We start from the raw sequence: 19,963 nt of genomic DNA on the forward strand, positions 1-19,963 counted from the left end.
TTGACTGGGTCTAATTTTTTTTTTAGTCATTTTAGTTTTTTAGAAATAATTTAATGCGTAAATTTCACCTTAAAAAGTCAAGAAAAAATTAGAATTTCTGTTATTATTAAAACAATAAAACAATACAAACAAATTTGTTCAATACTGCTTCTCCTTTAATTTTTCTTATAAATTATAAGGAATATTTATTATCATTTTTAGACAACTGTATTTATTAACCTATTGATAAAGAACAGGAACAGGCTAAAACGCATAATAAAATTTAACTTGTTAAATTCAAATATTAAAAAATCTCTTATTCAATTATTATTATAAGCCAATTTGAATCTCTAATTTTACTGAAAAAAGTTAAGCAAATACATAAGCAGATTATTTAATCTATTTCTATACTTACCCAAGACAACTAATAGTCTTTTTAAGTAAGCATTACGATTGTAACCTTTAAATTAGGAAAAAATTCAGTTATTTGAAATTTAAAAATTATTTGCGGATTTATAAGAAAAGTTATACAAAAGTAAGAAAAAAATTGATAACAGTAAATTCTTTCTATTTCTTAAATTCACTTATTGTTTTCGAATTGATTGATTGATAATTCATTCATTCGTAAAGATAAATATTTGTATTAATTTATTTTTATTTATTTTATATTCAAATAATCAGAAAGTTTTCTTGATTTATAGAAATTTTTATGAAAAGTAGATTTGTGTATAACTTGATTGATATATAAAATCTTATTTTAAATGCATAAAATTTCATACGACATAATAACTTTTCTAATACAATTCTTTTATTATTTACACCGCTTTAAGTATACATTCCTTTTCATTATTTTCCTATTAAATATATTAAGGTGAATGCTCCTACAACGCAGTATGAAACCACCTTTTATTTATACGACTTGGGTGCAATACCTCCTACAGCTTAGGATTTTTCAGCTACCCCTTCTTTTTGCTACTTGTTTTCCCTTTTTTACTCTAATTAATTGCAATTTTATTAGCTGCTTGCCCTTCATTTTTAAAATTTATTATCATAACCTCTTATAGTAGAAAAACGTAATAATTTACTTTAAATCCTCAATAGGAAAAGATTTTTTAATATTTGTGAATGCTAAATAGAATTTCTATACATTTGTCAGTTAATCTAGTTCTTTTACCTTTGAAAAACAAACAATATTTTTATATAAGAATAATGGAATATTCAATCAATAAATTACTAGCTTAGACTGGGGTATATTGTTAAAGAAAGCTTAGAGATAAGAAAAAACAATTATATCGCAAAATCCAACACTATTGTCAACTTAATATTTAAAATATTTCACATTATGAATACTTTATTCCAAATCAGCAAGCAGAGGCTTAACTCTATCAATCATCTAAACAAATAAAATCAAAAAATTTTTTCATTTTAAAAATCAATAAATTTATTTTTTATTTGATGAAGCAAATTTATTTATTTATTAATTACATCAGCCTAATTTTTAATATCAAAATATTTGTATGCATCCTTTTCAAGCTTGTAATTAAATATATTCTAAAGAGTCTCAAGAGGCTGAGTGATTTAAATATATTTGCTTCTGTAGGAGTAATCTGTTGATTCATCATACCACATCTCATATTCCTTTACAAAACAAAAGTATTTTTCTATAAATTTTCTATTAGAAATAATATTATTAAAATACAGCAGCCATATTTATTTTTTCGATCAGACAAACGATATATTCATAATATTTTCTAGTATTGATATCTTGAATGTTTTTTGCTTGACAAAACCCCTAAAATATTAAATTAAAATTATTAATTTCTATTGGTAGTTCTCTTCACATACATAATAAATTTATGAGAGAATAGAAAAAAAAAGAAAATAGAATATATAAATTATATAATAATTACCTAGTATATTAAGTCATTGAAATTATTCTTTTCTATCAAGTAATTTTTTATTTTCAAGCAAGGAATTTAAATGTTAGAAAAGCTATCACAATTCACATATTTGGTTTATAAATCAATTTAGAAAGCCTCGCAAAAATTCTTATTCAGTTATTTAAATAAGCATTAATGATTTTTACTTTTTAGGAAAATATTTTATTGGGTTTACCTTTAAAAATTGCACTTCAGCTTGCATATACTTTTATTTCTTAATATATAAAATCCATTTTTCATTTGAGATAATCTTCTCATTAATATCTTAAACATTATGTGATATCTTTTATATCAAAGGCTCATCAACTAAAGAGGTTTATAAAGAATATTTTGCAACATTTACAATTGAAACTATAAATTAAAATATTAATACGATTAGGAAATTAGTCCTCAACTTCTTTCTCCACACTTTAATTTCCAAGTCTGCTCATGATTTAATTTAATTTACTTGTTTGTAGTTTTATGATTCTTAAATATTGACAAAAAGTAATTAACTAAATAAATATAAAAACATGCTAAATTAAATCAAAATCAATATTTTAAATATTAATTAAAAAATCTTTTTTGGTTATGTTTCTAGTTCATTCTACAAAATCTTTTTTTATAAAAACCAATAAAATAAATAAATACTTCCTTAATTTATTTTATAACCTAAATCTACTTTAAAATATAAAATTAAATCTTTTTACAAAGAATATTTACTGTATTTTAAAAGAATTAATACAATAAATATAAACTCATGCATTTGCTACTCCAAAATATTAAATTTAAAATAACTAATTATTTTCCTTAGTAAATAATTTTTTTTCAATTTTTGTTTATTTTTTAGATTAATAACATATCATGATCTTGGATCATAAAATTTATCCTCTATAAAATCTACTATAACTAATCTATTTTGTTTATACTTATTTGATTAAATGTATCATTTAATCAATCATCATCCAATACTTCATCTTCTTCGTTAATTTAACCTACTTCTTTTTCCTTTTTAAAAAAATTAATTATTTTAATTTCATTTAAATAAATAAAAAAACCCAAAAAATAAATTTAAATTAAAAATTCGAATAAGGTTTTAAGGGAAATAGTACATGAATTTGTAGTTGCATATTTATTTATTCTAAGAATTTATTAATTTTATCATTGTGTCTCTTTGTTTTGGAAAGAGACTCTTTATTTTACTCTTTTTGTTTCTTAATTTCATCTTTTGTTTCGTTAAGTAGCTTTTTTAAAGTGTTCTCTCTGTAGTCAGTCTCATCAAATCTGTCTAATATTTTTATTTATAATAATATTATAAAAAATAAATAAATAAATAATTTTTATTTTTATTACTTTTCTTTAGAGAGGAGAACAATTAATCTAAGTTTGTGTTTAGGCTTTACATTTATGACACTCTGCTCTCAGTAGCAAGTATTTTTTAATTTAGTTCGGCTTACAATTGCCTTTCTTGATTTATAAGTTCATTGATTTTTTCTGTTAAGTCACTATTCTAATTGAATGTGCTATCTAATTCTGATATTTACTTTTTCATTCCTCCTAGAATTTTATCGTTTTTTTCTTCAGCCAAAATCATTTGATCTTCAATTCTGCTTTCTTCTTTCAGTAAATCAACTCTTTAAAATAAGATAAATTACTTTCAAAATTTAAGTAAAGATATCTATTTATTTATTTACCTTTTAATTCTCTCCTAGCTGATTAACTCATCTAAATTATGAAGCTATCTTTTATAATCTAGAATGGTTAAGCCTGCTAATTCGCTAGTTAATTTTTCTTCTTATGACGGTTCTTATATTTTTTCCCATTCAGCATACTAATCTGTATCTATTTCAGAAAGCACATTCAATTCCATAGAACAATAAGTATATCCTATACCTCCTTATATAATTATAGAACACTCATTATAGTCATTCTTAACAAAGCAAGCACTATGGTTAAAGCGAGGAGTAGGCTTTTTACCTGCAGTAAATGGTGCTGACCAAACAAAGTCATCAAGTTATAAAATATAAGTTTCGTTCAAAGGAGTATTTGTAGAGTTCTCAATCCCTCCAAAAATCTAAACACAAAATTTGTATAAATATATAATTTTTTGAATGTAAATTCATGAATATACCACTAAACGATTATTTGTAAATTAAGTTGCTGAAAAAAAGCTCCTTGGTGATGGGGCTTTGCCTATCGTTTTAACTTTCCTCCATACCCAAGTATCTAAATATATTTTTAAATACTTATTTTTATATTTTTAAAAAATTTTTTACCATAATTAAGAGAATAAATAGTTGATGTATCATCTGAATCGCTTATAGTACGTCCTCCAAATAAATATAGACAACCTTCAACAGTTATCGCACAGTGTCCTCTTCTTGCAGTAGGAATATCTCCTTTACATATTTTCTTTGTCCAAAAAGCCTTTTATTAAATTGAATAAATTTGCATTTCTAAAAAATTAAGTACTTTAAATCCTTACTCCTGAAACATCTGGTAAACTAGAATTAAATTGCAAATTTTCATAGTCAAAAACCCATACATCATTATAATAAGTATTTTCAGGGAGACATATACCTCCAAATAGCAATTTTTATCTTTTTCCATTTTCTATAATATAAATAAATTTGAGTTAACAATGTAGTAAGTTTCTTAAAAAATAGAATAAAGACTTATTACACATATCAGTCATTGTATGCGAGTGACGAGTTGGAGGACTATCTAGTAAGAAGAGCCTTTTCCAAATCATGGTCTTAATATTTAAAAAATAAAAATCTCCCAAAGATCTTCCCTTATCTGCCTAGCCACCATAAACAAAAAAGCAATCATTTTTTTCTAATTAACAGTGAAATTATTTTAACAAAATTGAATATTTTGAATTAATATTTTGATGAAATTAATGCTTTTTAAAATGAATACAATCATAAAATGATTCATGAAAGCATCTTATTGATGGCGAGCGTCCTTCTCCTTATTGTAATTTCCATGTTTTTCTGTCTAATAAATAGATTTAAATTAATACATTTGCTTAAAAAGTCTTCTTATATTACGAATATCATAAAAAAATAAATCATTTTTTCTAATGTTTGAATATCCTGCAAAAAGGAGAAGTTTTTTATGAGGAGGTAGGTATGTTAGAGAATGCCCTTCTCTGCAAGTAGGATATAAGGGAACTATTTTTTATCAAACATTAATAAAATATTGTGCAAATTGAGTTCTTTACCATTATCATTTTTCTCAACTGTCCATTAAAATAGCTTCATTTCTAATTGAAAACAAACAAACAATCAATCTAATTAAACAAATTATAAAACTATAACCTTTCTTAATTTTTGCATTTTTAATATTAAAAAATAATATCAAAATTATCAAGTTTTTTGATAAAAATATTTCAACAAAAAAATTAAGTTACAATAAAATAAATTAATTTCAATAAAACCATTACTAAAAATAAATTTATAAAATCAATAAATAAATAATTAAATTAATCCTTAGTTATATAAATGCAAATATAAATAATTCTATCATATCATTTTTTCAGATGCTATCATTTTAAGTTTGATGTTTTAAATTAAAATAGATGTAGCAGAGTTTACATTTAAAGAATCGATTAAAGTGTATGGGAAAACCATAGGACGGTTTAAATAAAGGGTTTAATCAATAGAAACAATTTTATCACTGACTTTAAGTATTTTAGGATCAACACCATTACCTTCGTTACCCATAACAAGGACTATTTTATCCTTTTATATGAATTAAATTGAATGAATAAATAAAATAACAAAATTTTATAAAATCTACTTTTGAACTAACTTTTAATTTTTCAAGAGAAATCTAGTTTTCAGAATGATTTAAACCGGTTGAGTAGACTTTCCATCCTCTTAGTTAGCAATCTATATTTAATTGTTTTAGCTGATATAATATTGAAATAAAAGTAACCTTTTAAAAACTCAACTGGATCTGGGGTACAATAAATGTCCATCACTTCTAAAGCTCCTGAGCTTGTCTTAGAAACTGTTGGATTTAAAGGACATCTTGAGAATTCATCTACTACTACGTTATCCACTCCTAGATATTAACATGTTCTTATTATAGCACCAAAATTCTAAGGATCTGTGATTCTATCAAGGAATAGAATCATATTCCCTTATAAAATATCACTAGATTTTGTTCTTAAATATTTTAAAGGTTCAGCTTTAATAACTACGTTTTAGTGTGGTTAATTTTAAACCAATCTGTCTAATTTTTCCTATTTTAAAAAGTTATTTTTAACTAAATAAGAGATTCTGGTTTTAAATAGAAATTACTCTATCAACAAACTTAACTGGTATTTTTTTTGCATTAGCTGTATTTATGATATTCGAAATTTTGGGAGGAAGATGACCTTTTTATTTATAAAAATAATACATTTGAACAAAAATTAGAGATTCCTTTGAAATTAATTTTAGAAAATTCTATTACTTTAGACATGTTGATTAATTATAACTTCGACAATATTTCTTTTATTTGAATGGAGAGCGATCATAGTAGGATTTAATCCATAAACAAAATCTAAAAAGTATTTAAGATAATTAATTATGTTAACTCACTATGTAAATGAATATTCTACCAAACTTTCTTTTAAAATAAAAAATATATCTTTAGATTAATTAGTACTTAAGATATAAAAATGTGATTACGATGACTTCTAAGTAGAAAATAAGCTCATAAGTGAGCTGCTTAAGCTATTGAAATTATTTTGTGACTTAAATACTTTAAACATTTTTTCTAACCTTCTACTTTTTAATTCTATTTATTATATCTTAATAATTAAACTTGATTTATCAAAGATACTTACTTACTAACTAAATTTAATATATTTTTGTTTTTATACAGAAACAATATTATCAAAATACTGAATAATATTAAGCAAATAAATGAAGATGTCTTTACCAATCATAAAAAATTAGCTACAATTAAACTATTTTAAAATTGATTTTTCATAATTAACAATTCAATAAATTAAATAAGTTTATGAAATTTTTTATAAATAAAAATAACAAAATGTGGTTAATTTGTTTATAAATCTGCTTAATATATTAAAAAATAATGAAAAAATATTAAAACAATCCTCACAAAAAATTTTTTAAAACAACTAAATAGAATAAAATATTAAATATTTTCTTAAATGATTGTGAAATTCGAAATAAAGTAATTAGCCTTTATTAATTAAATAAAGATAAATTTTTAACAAGATAATGATTATTAAGAAAAAATGAATTTATTTATTTACTAACTATCAATTTGAGGATTAGTTAATATTAAATTTGTTTTACTTTAGAAGTGTGCAAATAACATAGATATTTAATGGAAATATATTTAATATAAATTTAATAACTACATTTTTAATTATAAGCCAAAATTGTGATGCATTAGTGTTGTATGTGTTGAGTTGACTAATGAATCATATTTTTAAAATTAAAATAAATTTTTATTTATATACAAGGGTGTTTGTTCGTTCTTTCGTTAGTTAATTGATTTATATTTCTAAAATCCTTGATATGTAAAAAGAAATTTTAATCTAATTAATTGTTTATTTATTTATTAATTTTCATTTTTAAATTTTATTAAAACTTTAATTTAAATTATTGAAAGATCTTGAACTAGGACTAAAAAATTGTTGTTGCTGTTAGTTTTATGGAGTGCCTATCAGTACATGACTACTATTTCTCTAGGAAAAATATTAAGGCTGCTAATTTTATATACTTGCTCTTTGTGAAAATGATTTAATTTCATTCATTTCTATCATCCTTGATGATGAAGAGTATTCGCTCTAGTTTTAATTGCTTTTAAAATATAAAAAATTAATAAAAAAATAAATTAATTTTATTATTTTGATTTGAGTACACGCTGTATGAAAGTCTTATCTTTTGAAATGGTATTTAAATTATCCTTTTAATAGACTCTTCACTCTAATTGAGCTGAACTGTAATTCCTTTTTTATTAGAATTGAATTAGGATTTATTCTTATATTAAAAAATAACTTACTTTTAAAGTTTATTATGACATAATCAATCAGGAGGCATGCAATTACTATAAAAATATGTCCAAGCCAAACTTCTACTTATCCATATAATCTTTTAAATATAATTAATGGTGTGTTTTTATAGTTTTTGAAGTTTAGAATATATTTGTTTTACCTATCAAATATATGGTATCCATCTAAAAAAACTAGAGAATTTAGAAGCTTGAATATAATGAAATACACGATGATACTTCCTAATGTAAATGCTATCAATAGAGGTGTTATACATTTTGAAATTAAGAATATTTTTATGTTAGAAATGATGATCACATTTGAATACATAAAGTTTCCTACTAGAAGCATATATGTATCCAAGTTGTCAAGTGATGTGTCAAAGATTTAAATACAGCAAGCACCTATCAAGGCTGATTAAAGGATAGCAATTAAAAATTATTACCAAAAAGTCTTTTTATCAAAGCACTCATTTAATATACCACTTAAGTAGTAGGGATATGGATTTTGTTAGAGAAATTTTCCTTTATATTCTTTATCAAATAAAGCGAAAACTACAATAGGAGCTGAGGTAAATATTATATTATACATTTAGAAAATCCAAAGATCGTATAAAAACTAAGCAGAAAATCCATTGTAAAAGCCATACCAAAACTATGGAAGTACAACTAAAATGTTCTTGTAAAAATTATAGAGGACTAAATTGCTATTCTTTCTGTAAAATTCCCTACCATAGTAGAGCAACAATCTACCCAATTGCTAAAATTCATTTATTGCAAAATCGCTTGCCTTTAATTTTATATTAATATTAATGATTATCATATGTTTTCTCAAAAAATATATTAAAATTTACTCTAGCTGCTTAGGTTCCCTCTAATCCCTTTATACCTATTCCTACATGTGCACCTATAATCATATTTACATCGTTGGCACCATCTCCTATTGCTAAAGTGGTTGCTCCAGGGTTCTAAAATTTTAGAAATAAAAATTAAATTAAATATTAATTTTAATGATTTTTTACCTTTTATCTAAATAAATCAACAATTTATCTTTTTTGTTTGGGAGAAACTCTGCACACAATTACGGAATCGACATATTGAGCAAGTTTCATGAAAAGTGTAAGCAATTCATCTGAATGAGTTTCAATAGGTTAGTGCGACATTTAATCAAGAGAGACTCCACTCACGATCAAAGCTGTTTTTCTACCCTCTTCACACGAAAGAAGCTTTTAGAATAACTTAAATTATTTCTTAAATAAAATGAATTAATTTACTTCTTTTTTTGCTTGTTTTAAAAGAGCTAAGATATCTTAATACTTGCTGAATTCAAAGTCTAAAACTACTCTTTTGTAAGAAGGCTCTATGATTGAACTCAGTAGACCAACATTTATTGCTGTTTCCCTTTTATCACCAGTTAGCATCCAAATCTAAATTCCAGCTTCTCTTAATTTTTAAATTGTTTGAGGAACATTTTCTTACAATTTATCTTCTATTGCTGTGCAGCCATACAATATTAGGTTTTACTCTATTTCGTCACTTACTTTTTCTACTATTTCGTCTCGCTTTTATCACAAAAACAAAATAAAATATATATAAAAACTCAAAAAAACTTACTTCAGAAGTTAGAATTATTTAAGACTAATGCATTTTTTCACTCCATTAAACATAAAAATTATTGTCGACTCTTCCTTTTGCAAGTACAAGAGTTCTGTATCCAAGTTTAGCGAATTCAATTAAAAAATCATGAGTTTTCTACAAAACAAATCTTTTGAATTAAAACAAATACTGAATAAAAATAAGTCTCATAATATCCAAAAATTTACTAGTCTTATTATTTTTAGTCTAATCTACTCATAATAATTGAATCAGCTCCCTTAGTAGAAATGTATATTTCTTCCTATACAACGTCTATATTGTTTGAATTTGTTAATATTTTTTAATAAATAATAGACATTCTTTTTCGAGCACTTGAGAAAGGTAATATGTTTAATATTTTAAATTTAAATATTTCTTCTTATTCATTTTATAGCTTTTTTTTAATTGATAAAATATTTTCATGATCCATTCCCAGAAGCTCAAATCCTTATTCTTTTGCAAATTCTACTAGACACAAATCATCAGGAGAGCATGCATTATAAATCAATTTCTCTTTATCATTTTCAACTATAATCTCATGGCACATCGCTAAATAAATCATGAAATCTTCAAGCTTCTCTTTGTTTGAAAAGCTATTAAATTCTTTATAAAAATCAGCACCTTAAAATCTTTTTGATTTTTACAACTCTATATTTTATATTTCAATCATCTCTTAATCATATTTATCATCTTAAAACCTATCCTATTAATGACATTTTTCTAACCCATAAACTTTATCTTATAATCCAAACGCTTTGAAAACTAACTAATTGCAAGTCAAAGTTCCAGTTTTATCAGTAAATATGAATCCAACTTATCCTAACTCTTCATTTAAACCCGAACTTTAAACTAAGGGCTCTGATCCATCCTACCCTAACATGTGCTTATCCTTAGTAATCTTCATAGACTAAAAAAATTTCACCATATCTAAAGTTACTAGCAAAGAAATTGGAACAAAATTCCTATTAATATTAAAATTTTAACATATTAAAAATCAAAATACAAATTTATAAATTTTTATCATACTTGAATGAATGTAATATTTTTCATCAAGTAAAAAATTTATTAAATAAATATATTAATTATTATTGGAAAATTTATTTATAATTACGTGAAAAGCATCATCCACATGCCATAGTAGATTAGGAATCCAATAAATGAATCATTATGCTTCTAATCTTTATCTGTTAATCCTAAATAAAATTAAATGCTTGAGAAATTGTCTCCAGTCCAGCTCTATTCTAAGAGAGCGCACACAATGCAAAATAGCATCTAGACTAAAAATACTAATATGATTTCAGAATTCATCAGGATTTAAATTGTACTTAGCTTGGGTCTAGCTTTAACTGAGTTGAGCATAATCTTTGTATCACTTCCAGTGTATGCCACAACTCCTATTATATAATCAGTTTACTTAAGCGAGCAGCCTCTTAAAATAAAGTTTCCTATTTCGAGAGGTTGTTAGATCATCTTTAGCTAATGTTCATATTCAATGTAGCCTTAAAATTTATAAAGAAATGGATTTGGTTTCTCATATCTGCAGACACTAAACGTATTAAATATCTATTTTTATAATATATAATCTTATCTCTGATTGTTTTCATTTAAAGTTATTTATTACTTTGCTTTGTGTTTCAAATACACTCTGTAGTTTTTTTGGTACAGATTTTACTTTTAGATTTGTCTCTCCATCCAAATTTTTAGTTTCAACGTAGCAATTTCCTCCTTTGTTAGAAGAATAAATGAGAATAATATCTGCTGGAATATATTCATCTCTATTTACCTAATTTTTTTAAAATATATTTTGATAACTTCTTTTTTAGATTTATTTTTCCTAAATATTAGTAAAATGAATGCTTGTTTACTCTTATCAAATTTCCTATTCTTAAATTTCTCCATTACTCTTTCATAAAATTTTTGTTTCTTGCTACTAAAATAGGTTTATTGTTTTCCTATTTATCATACATGTGCCTATATTATTTTATATAAACGAATTATTTTGAAACAATAAATTTAATTTTTTTTTTTTCAACAAATAAACAGATATATTTTACTGCCAAAGTAAAAGTAACAAAGTTTCATTTTGTAAAAATATATAAAAAGGGCATTTAAATGTCAATAATATTTACCTCTTCATATCTTCGTAGGCATCTTTAATCGCTGTTACACATAAAATGATAGTCAAGGGGAAAAATATAACGGGCCTGCCTTCTGAATTAGAAATTTCGTCAATCATTTGCAGAAATCCAACCAACTATTGAATAGTTAAATATTTTTTCAATTTACAGCTCAAAATAAACTGTAAAATCAAGGATAATGAAATATTTAATTTATCAATGATGCAAAATATTTTTTAGAAGTGGAGTTTCCCTAAAAATTTGTAAGAAATATCTTAAATCTGAATTTTATAATGATTTACTAGAAAGTAGACATTTGGAAGCTTAGAGAATTACTCCATGAGATTGAGAGGAATGAAGGAAAAAAAGTTATATTTGGCAGTGTGAATAGAATTATCAATAACCTCCATATCCTATACATTGGTCTAAATTAATCTATCTGGCTATTCTTGCCAATCAAACTTAGTCTTCCTAAAGCAAAGAAATTTATTATTTTTAGGTATATTTCTATGCTAGAAATCTGCTTCATTTTAAATTATATAATAAGATGGTTAGTTAAGAAGCTTTTCATTCAGTTAGGATTATATTTAATCCTATGATGAATTATATAATAGACTTGAATTGTAAACGTCTTCTTTGTTGGACATGAAAACCTAATAGCCTACTATCGTACTATCTATTCTTCTCCTTACTTAACTTTTGATACCTTTCTTATTTTTTCTTAAAGTTTATTGTAATGTTGTATAAAGTTTTATTGAATTTTAATTAAATTTCCTTCTATTCGCTATCTTTATGAATAAAATAGTAAAATTTCAAAATTTTTCTGCTTTTTTTGATACTTTAACAACAGTATGTATGTATCATTTATTTAACAAGTAATTCATTTCTTTTAATTTATTATTTATTTAATCCAAACTTGCTCAGTTTTTATTAATTCCTTGAATAAACTAATACCATTTATTGCTTACTAATTTAGTAATAAAAATTTCTTCTTTTTTATTAATATTTTTACTGCCCATCAAATTAGAAAAAATATCTTTAAAATTTGTATTGATTCACTTAATTACGTACACTCTTTTTAAAAAATTTAATTAAGTCTTACATATAAAAAATTTAGACTTTATCTACAAAATTTACTATTTTAATTTATTTCTTAATGCAGTTAATAGACTTTTTTTAAATACTCCAAAACCCTATTTTATTAGATAAAAAAGCTTATAGTTCTTAATATAAACATTATTTAATATTAAACAAAATATCTTTTTTCATCATTCACTATTTTATCATTCATCTAAAAGCAAAATATTTTGGTTCTAAAAAAGAATTTGACTTTCTTGAAAAATTTTGTTAAATTATCTTTATATTTTTATTTAATAGACTTATTTTCTAAAGCATTCTTTGTAAAATATTAAATAAAATTAAAAAAACAAGCAATTTCAAAATTATCATAACACATTTAAAGTATTTATTCTTGATTCTAAATTTTGAGAAATTAATTTTACTTTTATTGGCTTTGGATTATTAGGCGGGCAGAATTTATTTATTTATTTTAGATTATCTGGTTTTAAATCTAGAATTAATTACTAATTCGCTTTTTCTTAACTGGAAACCAGTAAAATCAATTTTTTTTATCATAATTTCATTAAAAAATAATTTTAAAATTTGATTTGGTCAATATATAAAATATAAATTTTAAAGCTTTAATAAATTAAACCAATCAAATAATAATTTAAAAAACGATTTTCATTTAAATTTAATATTTTATTAAAATTGCTTACTTACTTTTTCAAGAACCTTTTTGAGAGAGATAAAATAAATTTAAATTCTAAATTTTAAACTGAAAATAATGAAAAAAGTTTCATTGTTATTAACTAAAATAAATTTATAGAAGTTAGACACATAGATAAATATTGGAAACAGAAGTAAAATTCCAATTTTAATTAAGAAAGATTCATAATTTCTATTATAAATGATCTTAAATACCATTTTAGAAAAGATTTTTTACAATTGTATTTTACTAGAGGTATATGTGATTAAAAGTCTATTTATCTATTAATTGCTGGTTAGTTTATTTAAGATATACTCTCTGTAATTCTTTGAAATCATATTAAATAAAAGTTATATCTAACTTAAAGCTATAAGCACCCTTCTTTCTTCTAATTTCAAAAACACGAAAGTAAATGAAAGTAGAATTAACTTCGAAAATAGAAAAATCATGTACTTTGTTTTATCCTAATTTCCATAAATTATTTAATTAAGATTCTATAGTAGAGCTATAATATGGGTTAAGTTCATATAACCATTGAGCCTTCATTGCGATGCAATAATCAACAAAGCTAAATTAGTTAAGCTTCTCCACTTCTTATTAGAAAGAATTATTAAAGGAATATGTTCTTGAAAATTGTTTTACAACAAGTTGCTCCCAATCAGATTTAGACAGTCTTATGCTGTTATAAGTTTTTGTTCTCATTAAAAAAGCAACTCCAAAAATCCATATTAAAACTAGAAATAGAATCCTTAACAGAACAAATGATTTTTTTTAATTTTTGTTCTCGTGAACCTTTTTTTTATTTGCATCGTCGTCGCTTTAATTCTACCATTCTTTGACTTTTACAAGCTGAGTAGAGTTTTATTATTCAGATCTCTATTTTCTACTTGAACGAATACTCTCATTTAGCTAATTTAAAGTAATTTAAACATTATATAAGTGCCTGTAAAAGTGCTTTTCAAATGGGCTTTACCTTTCTTTTGGGTTTCTTTTTATCATTTTTTTTAAAAACCTATTTTTATTTCTTTTTAAAAAAATTATTGGTTTTTTTTAGAATAATTTAAAACAAGATACTTAAAAGTTAAAAGACACAATTCTAAATTCCGCCAAATTTAAAAAAAAAAAACAACAACTAAATAATAACTGAAAAAAAAATACATAATTAATGTCTAAAATGTGTAAATAAATAAATAAATAACAGATATCAAATCAAAATTTAAAAAAATTAAAGTTATTTAATAAAAAATACTTGCATTATTAAATTAAATATTTCTATGAAGGTTTGGATCAATAAAATAAATTTTCTTCTTAAGTTATAATTAGACTAATATATTATAAATATTTTTATTTATTTATGTATTTATTTATTTATTTTATTTTTTTATTTATGCTCGTTCTCAATTTTTTATAGAATTTTCAAGTAACCAGTCAACTGAACGAAGAGCTCCCTCCATGTATCCGTTAAAACTTTAACTTGTTTCTGTTCCAACAAAGAATATATTTTGATTTTTTTGAGTATTAAAATCTGCAAATTCTTAAACAGGAGATTCTCCAGTTTATTCAAGTTTGCCAATCTGTAGACCAGAATACCCTCCTAAAACAAAAGGGTCTTCAATAAATGAGTGGGAAAAGTAATCAAAGTAATTATAAGATTCTCTGCCAAAAATAGAAACTAAAGCTTAAATGATTTTAGTTCTAAATTCTGATTTAGATAACTTTTATGCTTCTGTTGCTTTTTAACCAACAGAAAATACTTGTAGAATTCCATTTTAAGAGTGACTACATGACATATCGTAAATATCAGTAATAAATGGATTTTCATAGCAGAAGGCATTTCCATTTAGGTTTTGATTTCTCCAGAATGGAGTGTCGTATAGCAAAAATGTCTTGATAACGTTGCCAACATCATAGCTTTGAGTAAGATTTTGAATTTTCTGTTAATGCTAAGAATCCAATAGCTATAAATCAATGTGTTTAAAAATAAATGGAGGCACAGAAATGATTAAATTCTTTGTAAAGTAAGATTTTTGTATTAAAATTTCATTTTAAGAGTATTTTGAGTCTTTTTCAGTAGATTCTAACACCTTAACTTCTACTACATCATTGGAGTGCTAAATAATCTCTACAGCTTTCTAGTTAAGTTATAAATATTTATTAGCTTCAAAATCTTAAGCCAATTTTTCAATTAAATTCTCAACACCACCTTCCATTCTCAATTAATCAAATTCTCCTTGTAATGAGGTAAAATCTTTACCTTATTTTTCCATAAACTAGGCGTATTTTAGTGATATTTTGGATAAAGGGTAGGCTGTAACACTCTCTAAATTTGAAGCAAGATGCTATTTGAATAAATTTAAAATGTCTTTGTCTTGAGTATTTACATTTGAAACTATGAAATCGTCAAGATAATCTTATAAAGTCATATTTGGAATACTAGTTATTTATTTTTGATTTAGAAAGCTCAAAAATTATTCAACAAATTCGTCCGTCTTATCAAAAAGGTCTTAAGCCGATTTGTCTGATATTTCATCTTTCAAATTTTTGCCATTAAATTGGTAAATAGACTATCCTTAAGAGTATGTAGGGAACAGCTTTAATTTGTAATTCTTAGATAAATCCTAAACCCTAGTATGCTGAGGTAATATCCATTAGGCACCTAAATCTGCATAATTATTATTTAGCAATCCTTTATAAGTTTGAATTCTACCTCCAATCTTATTTTTTGCTTCTAAGATCATTAAATTCTTAATTCCTCTTTCTTTAAGCAATCTTTTGGCACAATAAAGGCCACTTAACCCACCTCCAAGTATTAAATAATCTAGCTTTTAAAAACTCATTTCAAGTATTTAGGCAAACAAAAAAATTTTAATTATTTTTAATTTCCTATTTTGTTTTCTGATAGACTTAAGCAAATCTTTTTAATAACTTCAAGTAATCTTGTAGAAATATTTGTTTTTGATTTACTAATTACAAATTTTATTCTTTTATTTACAAATCTTTTTTTAGTAGGTCTATCAAGTTTTTTAATTTTGTTTATTTTTCTTTTTTTGATGAAAGTATTAAATTTTAATACCCGTTAATCATATTTAAAAAAATGAAAACAAAATTAATATTAAATCTTGTTTAAATGTAAGAATTATTTTAATTATAAATTTGATTAAATTTTAATACTCGTTAATCATATTTTATAAAATGAAAACAAAATTAATATTAAATCTTGTTTAAATGTAAGAATTATTTTAATTATAAATTTGAAGTATTTATTTAAAGAATTTTAATACCTTAAAAAGACATAATTAGATTGACTAAAATAGTAGTTAAAATAAATAAATTAATTTTACTTTAAATAAGTAAGATAAATATGAAATAAAATAACAAAAGGCTATTTATTTTTATGATAAATTTCATGAAGAAACTATTAAACATTGTGAAATATAAATTAAATTCTGTTTTTATTGAGTAAAATATATTTAAAAAATATATAAGCTATTTTAAAAGCTAAAAATCTATCTTTTTAAAAAAATATCTACAAAAAATAACAAAAATTAATTTAATTTATCTTGAAAATATATATTCAGACCTAATAAATAGCAAGTAATAAATAAATAAATAAAAATATTTATTAAAATAATTAAATATTACATTTTCAAAAAAATATATGTCATCCATCTTCCATCTTTATATACACTTCTTAATACAAATAGTAAAAAATAAAAAGTTGATTATTTATTAAATTTTGATAAAAAAACTCTTATTAGGTTCTATTTTAGCTAACCTCTCTAATTTAACACTTTAAATTAGGTAAAAACAGTTTATTTGTATTCAATTTATTTCAAAAAACTATATCATTATGGAAATTATTGACTCAAAATTTTTAAATGAGAAACAATTAAAATTTCATACAATTCTTGATAAATAAAATTTGATTACTATTTATTTTAAGAATGTACAAAAATATTTTATAAATTAAAAAAATGAAGCTAATTTAAATTCTAGGATAGCTATTTATTGCATATTTAAGCTATTGTAAAAATAAATGAGAGGTAGACACAATTAATATTTCATATAATTAATATGTATTTATATAAAAAAAAACTAAAAGTCATTAAATTAGAAATCTTTAAAGAATTCAATAAATTCATTTTCATTCATGACGAATGAGCATATCAATAATATTTTTACAAACTTCTTCCCCATATTTATCAGTTATTTGCTTTTTAATGAGGAGATGCATGATAGATGATTTAACTTCGACTATAGAATTTATCATGAAAGGGAATTTTTATTCATTATCATCATTATCAGAATTATTTCTACAGTAAGAAAGAATGTATTTATTATCAACAGATGCTACTTTTTCATCACATTAATTTTCATTATTTTCATCCTCTTCATTTTCATCTTCTCCTTCAAAATACATAAAAGTGATTTTGTTGGAGGAGGGATTATAAACATCAAAAAATTATCCTTGACGTCCAAATCTTTGCCATATAATCTTTTAATTTTCAACATCAGTTAGATATATATCTTATATTCCAAAAGCCCTGTTTTCACTCACGGTATTTACGCTTTATTCTAAAATAGAATTAGGGTCTTAAGGAATAACATCTAGTAGGGTAGTTTATTCCTTAGCTGGGCTTCCTTAAGTATAATCAAACACCTTAAGGCATGGAAAATGTCCTTTAGTAAGATTAGCTAGTAAACCAGCTTTGTTTTCTCCAAATGAAAAGATATGCTAAACAACACCATCCAAATTTTCAGTTAAACGGAATTAAGGGATAAGACCTTCTCCTTTTTTGCTCACATTCCAAATTAAGAATTCAACAGGAGCATTTTCGAAGAGTTGAGTATAGACACAAATAGTATCTCTCTTGTTCAATCTTTCCATAAAAAACATTTTTTAGTTAGGCTCACTATATTTCACTTAAGAGAAGAAGTCTCCTTGCTAACTTTCGTGAAAAGCAGTAATAACATTTTCATTTTAATGAGTGCTGTAAGTGTTTTTAATCTATTTTAATTTAAAAAATTTTTTTCATTTGACTATAAATTATTTTTTTTAAAATATTTTTGAAAATATCAAAATTAGTTTTTAAAAATAGAAAATTTGATTTTAAAATTCTTTATAATAAATATATATATAGCTAGCTATATTGATTGATCGATTTAAAAAAAGAAGTACTTATTGAAGTTATTAATTTTATTTTGATAATTTTAAATGGAAATTTAGTTGAATTCAATAAATGATATAACCAATTTTATCTTCATCAATAAGCATTTAAAGAAAGCCAGAATATTGCTAAATAAATATTGTATTTTTTACTTCTAATAAGACAACATATTTACTTTCAGGTAATACAACCAATTCCATACCATCTCTAAATAAATCATCTTTGGCGCTATCAGTTCTCTCACTATTTGGCATGCCCGATTAAGTTGGCAAATCAATATTCATAATATCAACATTTTCGCATCTGACAAAATTAAAGAACTTAATTTTCTTAGCCTCCTAAGTTATATAAACAATTGTTTCCTTATCATACATTACTACTTTCTTTATTTCTTTATCAATTTAGCTTTCTTAAAGAATAGTTTTCAGAAGAAAATTAACTTTGAAAAGTTTTCCCTTTTCAAAGATTAATAAACCTTCATAGTTAGGGAGAGCTATTACGTGCTCTAAACTATCTTAAAACTTGAAACTGAATGTGCAATTAGATTAAGCTATCCTGTAGCAAGCTATTGTTTAAGTTTTTTCTGTTTAAATATCCATATTAATTAATTTACTTCTCCTTTTTATTAATTTTTTGAATTGCTTCTTTAAAATATTAAAAGTTTATCTTTAAAAATATAATATTTATTTTTTATATAGTGAGTGATGCAATTCTTATCATAGCTCAATCTAGCCAAGATATATTTTTTATAGTATTTCTTGCCTTAATACTTTCTGATAACTTTAAAAATTTAAGAATTAATTAATTAATTAGATTTCCAATCTAAATTATTTGCTTCAAAATATTAATTATATACTAACCATTTTAAAAGCAATTTGTAACAAAATAGCATATTAAAAAGCCCATTTGTTTTAAATAACATAAATCAATATATAAAATACAGTTTAGCTTTAAAAATAATAATAAATACATTTTAAATTAAAATCATTTTTATAAAAAAGTGAAAAGAAAAAATTAAGCAAAATAAATGTACATTATATATTATTTAAAGTGGGGTTGGGGTTGGGGTTGGGGTTGGGGTTGGGGTTGGGGTTGGGGTTGGGGTTGGGGTTGGGGTTGGGGTTGGGGTTGGGGTTGGGGTTGGGGTTGGGGTTGGGGTTGGGGTTGGGGTTGGGGTTGGGGTTGGGGTTGGGGTTGGGGTTGGGGTTGGGGTTGGGGTTGGGGTTGGGGTTGGGGTTGGGGTTGGGGTTGGGGTTGGGGTTGGGGTTGGGGTTGGGGTTGGGGTTGGGGTTGGGGTTGGGGTTGGGGTTGGGGTTGGGGTTGGGGTTGGGGTTGGGGTTGGGGTTGGGGTTGGGGTTG

General features: G+C 23.9%; 7 protein-coding genes across 7 annotated transcripts; all 7 read right to left on the minus strand. All coding sequences in view use genetic code 6, as the record gives it.

Moving 5' to 3' along the window:
• Positions 1-822: 822 nt before the first annotated feature.
• Positions 823-2,350, minus strand: TTHERM_00840130 (hypothetical protein; the record flags this gene model as incomplete). The annotated part of the gene is made up of 8 exons (XM_001025289.2): positions 823-1,006; positions 1,065-1,153; positions 1,214-1,372; positions 1,465-1,617; positions 1,679-1,771; positions 1,890-2,027; positions 2,095-2,225; positions 2,293-2,350. The coding sequence occupies 8 exons, from the start codon at positions 2,348-2,350 to the stop codon at positions 823-825; spliced, it is 1,005 nt and encodes a 334-aa protein (XP_001025289.2).
• A 502-nt stretch (positions 2,351-2,852) lies between these two features.
• Positions 2,853-5,164, minus strand: TTHERM_00840140 (kelch repeat protein; the record flags this gene model as incomplete). Its single annotated transcript, XM_001025290.3, has 11 exons — positions 2,853-2,906; positions 3,011-3,186; positions 3,252-3,532; positions 3,593-3,972; positions 4,030-4,124; positions 4,175-4,325; positions 4,384-4,511; positions 4,581-4,736; positions 4,821-4,898; positions 4,952-5,074; positions 5,125-5,164. The coding sequence occupies 11 exons, from the start codon at positions 5,162-5,164 to the stop codon at positions 2,853-2,855; spliced, it is 1,662 nt and encodes a 553-aa protein (XP_001025290.2).
• A 221-nt stretch (positions 5,165-5,385) lies between these two features.
• Positions 5,386-6,730, minus strand: TTHERM_00840150 (TrmH family RNA methyltransferase). Its single transcript, XM_001025291.2, has 7 exons — positions 6,581-6,730; positions 6,511-6,518; positions 6,363-6,452; positions 6,209-6,285; positions 5,841-6,150; positions 5,703-5,794; positions 5,386-5,644 (listed from the first exon to the last, which is right to left on the minus strand). The coding sequence occupies exons 1-7, from the start codon at positions 6,661-6,663 to the stop codon at positions 5,426-5,428; spliced, it is 879 nt and encodes a 292-aa protein (XP_001025291.2). The 5' UTR covers positions 6,664-6,730; the 3' UTR covers positions 5,386-5,425.
• A 761-nt stretch (positions 6,731-7,491) lies between these two features.
• TTHERM_00840160 (phospholipid-translocating P-type ATPase, flippase family protein) lies at positions 7,492-12,315 on the minus strand (the record flags this gene model as incomplete). Its single annotated transcript, XM_001025292.3, has 14 exons — positions 7,492-7,726; positions 7,788-7,875; positions 7,929-8,017; positions 8,081-8,706; positions 8,771-8,884; positions 8,939-9,142; positions 9,191-9,478; positions 9,531-9,681; positions 9,740-10,513; positions 10,663-11,114; positions 11,173-11,334; positions 11,417-11,522; positions 11,681-11,805; positions 11,971-12,315. 14 exons carry the CDS (start codon positions 12,313-12,315, stop codon positions 7,492-7,494), a joined length of 3,759 nt encoding a protein of 1,252 aa, XP_001025292.3.
• A 1,304-nt stretch (positions 12,316-13,619) lies between these two features.
• Positions 13,620-14,468, minus strand: TTHERM_000840169 (phospholipid-translocating P-type ATPase, flippase family protein; the record flags this gene model as incomplete). The annotated part of the gene is made up of 1 exon (XM_012800366.1): positions 13,620-14,468. The coding sequence occupies exon 1, from the start codon at positions 14,433-14,435 to the stop codon at positions 13,620-13,622; it is 816 nt and encodes a 271-aa protein (XP_012655820.1). The 5' UTR covers positions 14,436-14,468.
• Positions 14,469-14,833: 365 nt separating this feature from the next.
• On the minus strand, positions 14,834-16,273 carry TTHERM_00840170 (flavin containing amine oxidase; the record flags this gene model as incomplete). Its single annotated transcript, XM_001025293.3, has 1 exon — positions 14,834-16,273. One exon carries the CDS (start codon positions 16,271-16,273, stop codon positions 14,834-14,836), a length of 1,440 nt encoding a protein of 479 aa, XP_001025293.1.
• A 1,307-nt stretch (positions 16,274-17,580) lies between these two features.
• TTHERM_00840180 (hypothetical protein) lies at positions 17,581-19,203 on the minus strand (the record flags this gene model as incomplete). The annotated part of the gene is made up of 2 exons (XM_001025294.3): positions 17,581-18,444; positions 18,757-19,203. The coding sequence occupies 2 exons, from the start codon at positions 19,201-19,203 to the stop codon at positions 17,581-17,583; spliced, it is 1,311 nt and encodes a 436-aa protein (XP_001025294.2).
• Positions 19,204-19,963: the final 760 nt, after the last annotated feature.

The sequence above is a fragment of the Tetrahymena thermophila genome (assembly GCF_000189635.1).
Source record: "Tetrahymena thermophila SB210 genomic scaffold scf_8254359, whole genome shotgun sequence".
Classification (NCBI taxonomy): domain Eukaryota; phylum Ciliophora; class Oligohymenophorea; order Hymenostomatida; family Tetrahymenidae; genus Tetrahymena; species Tetrahymena thermophila.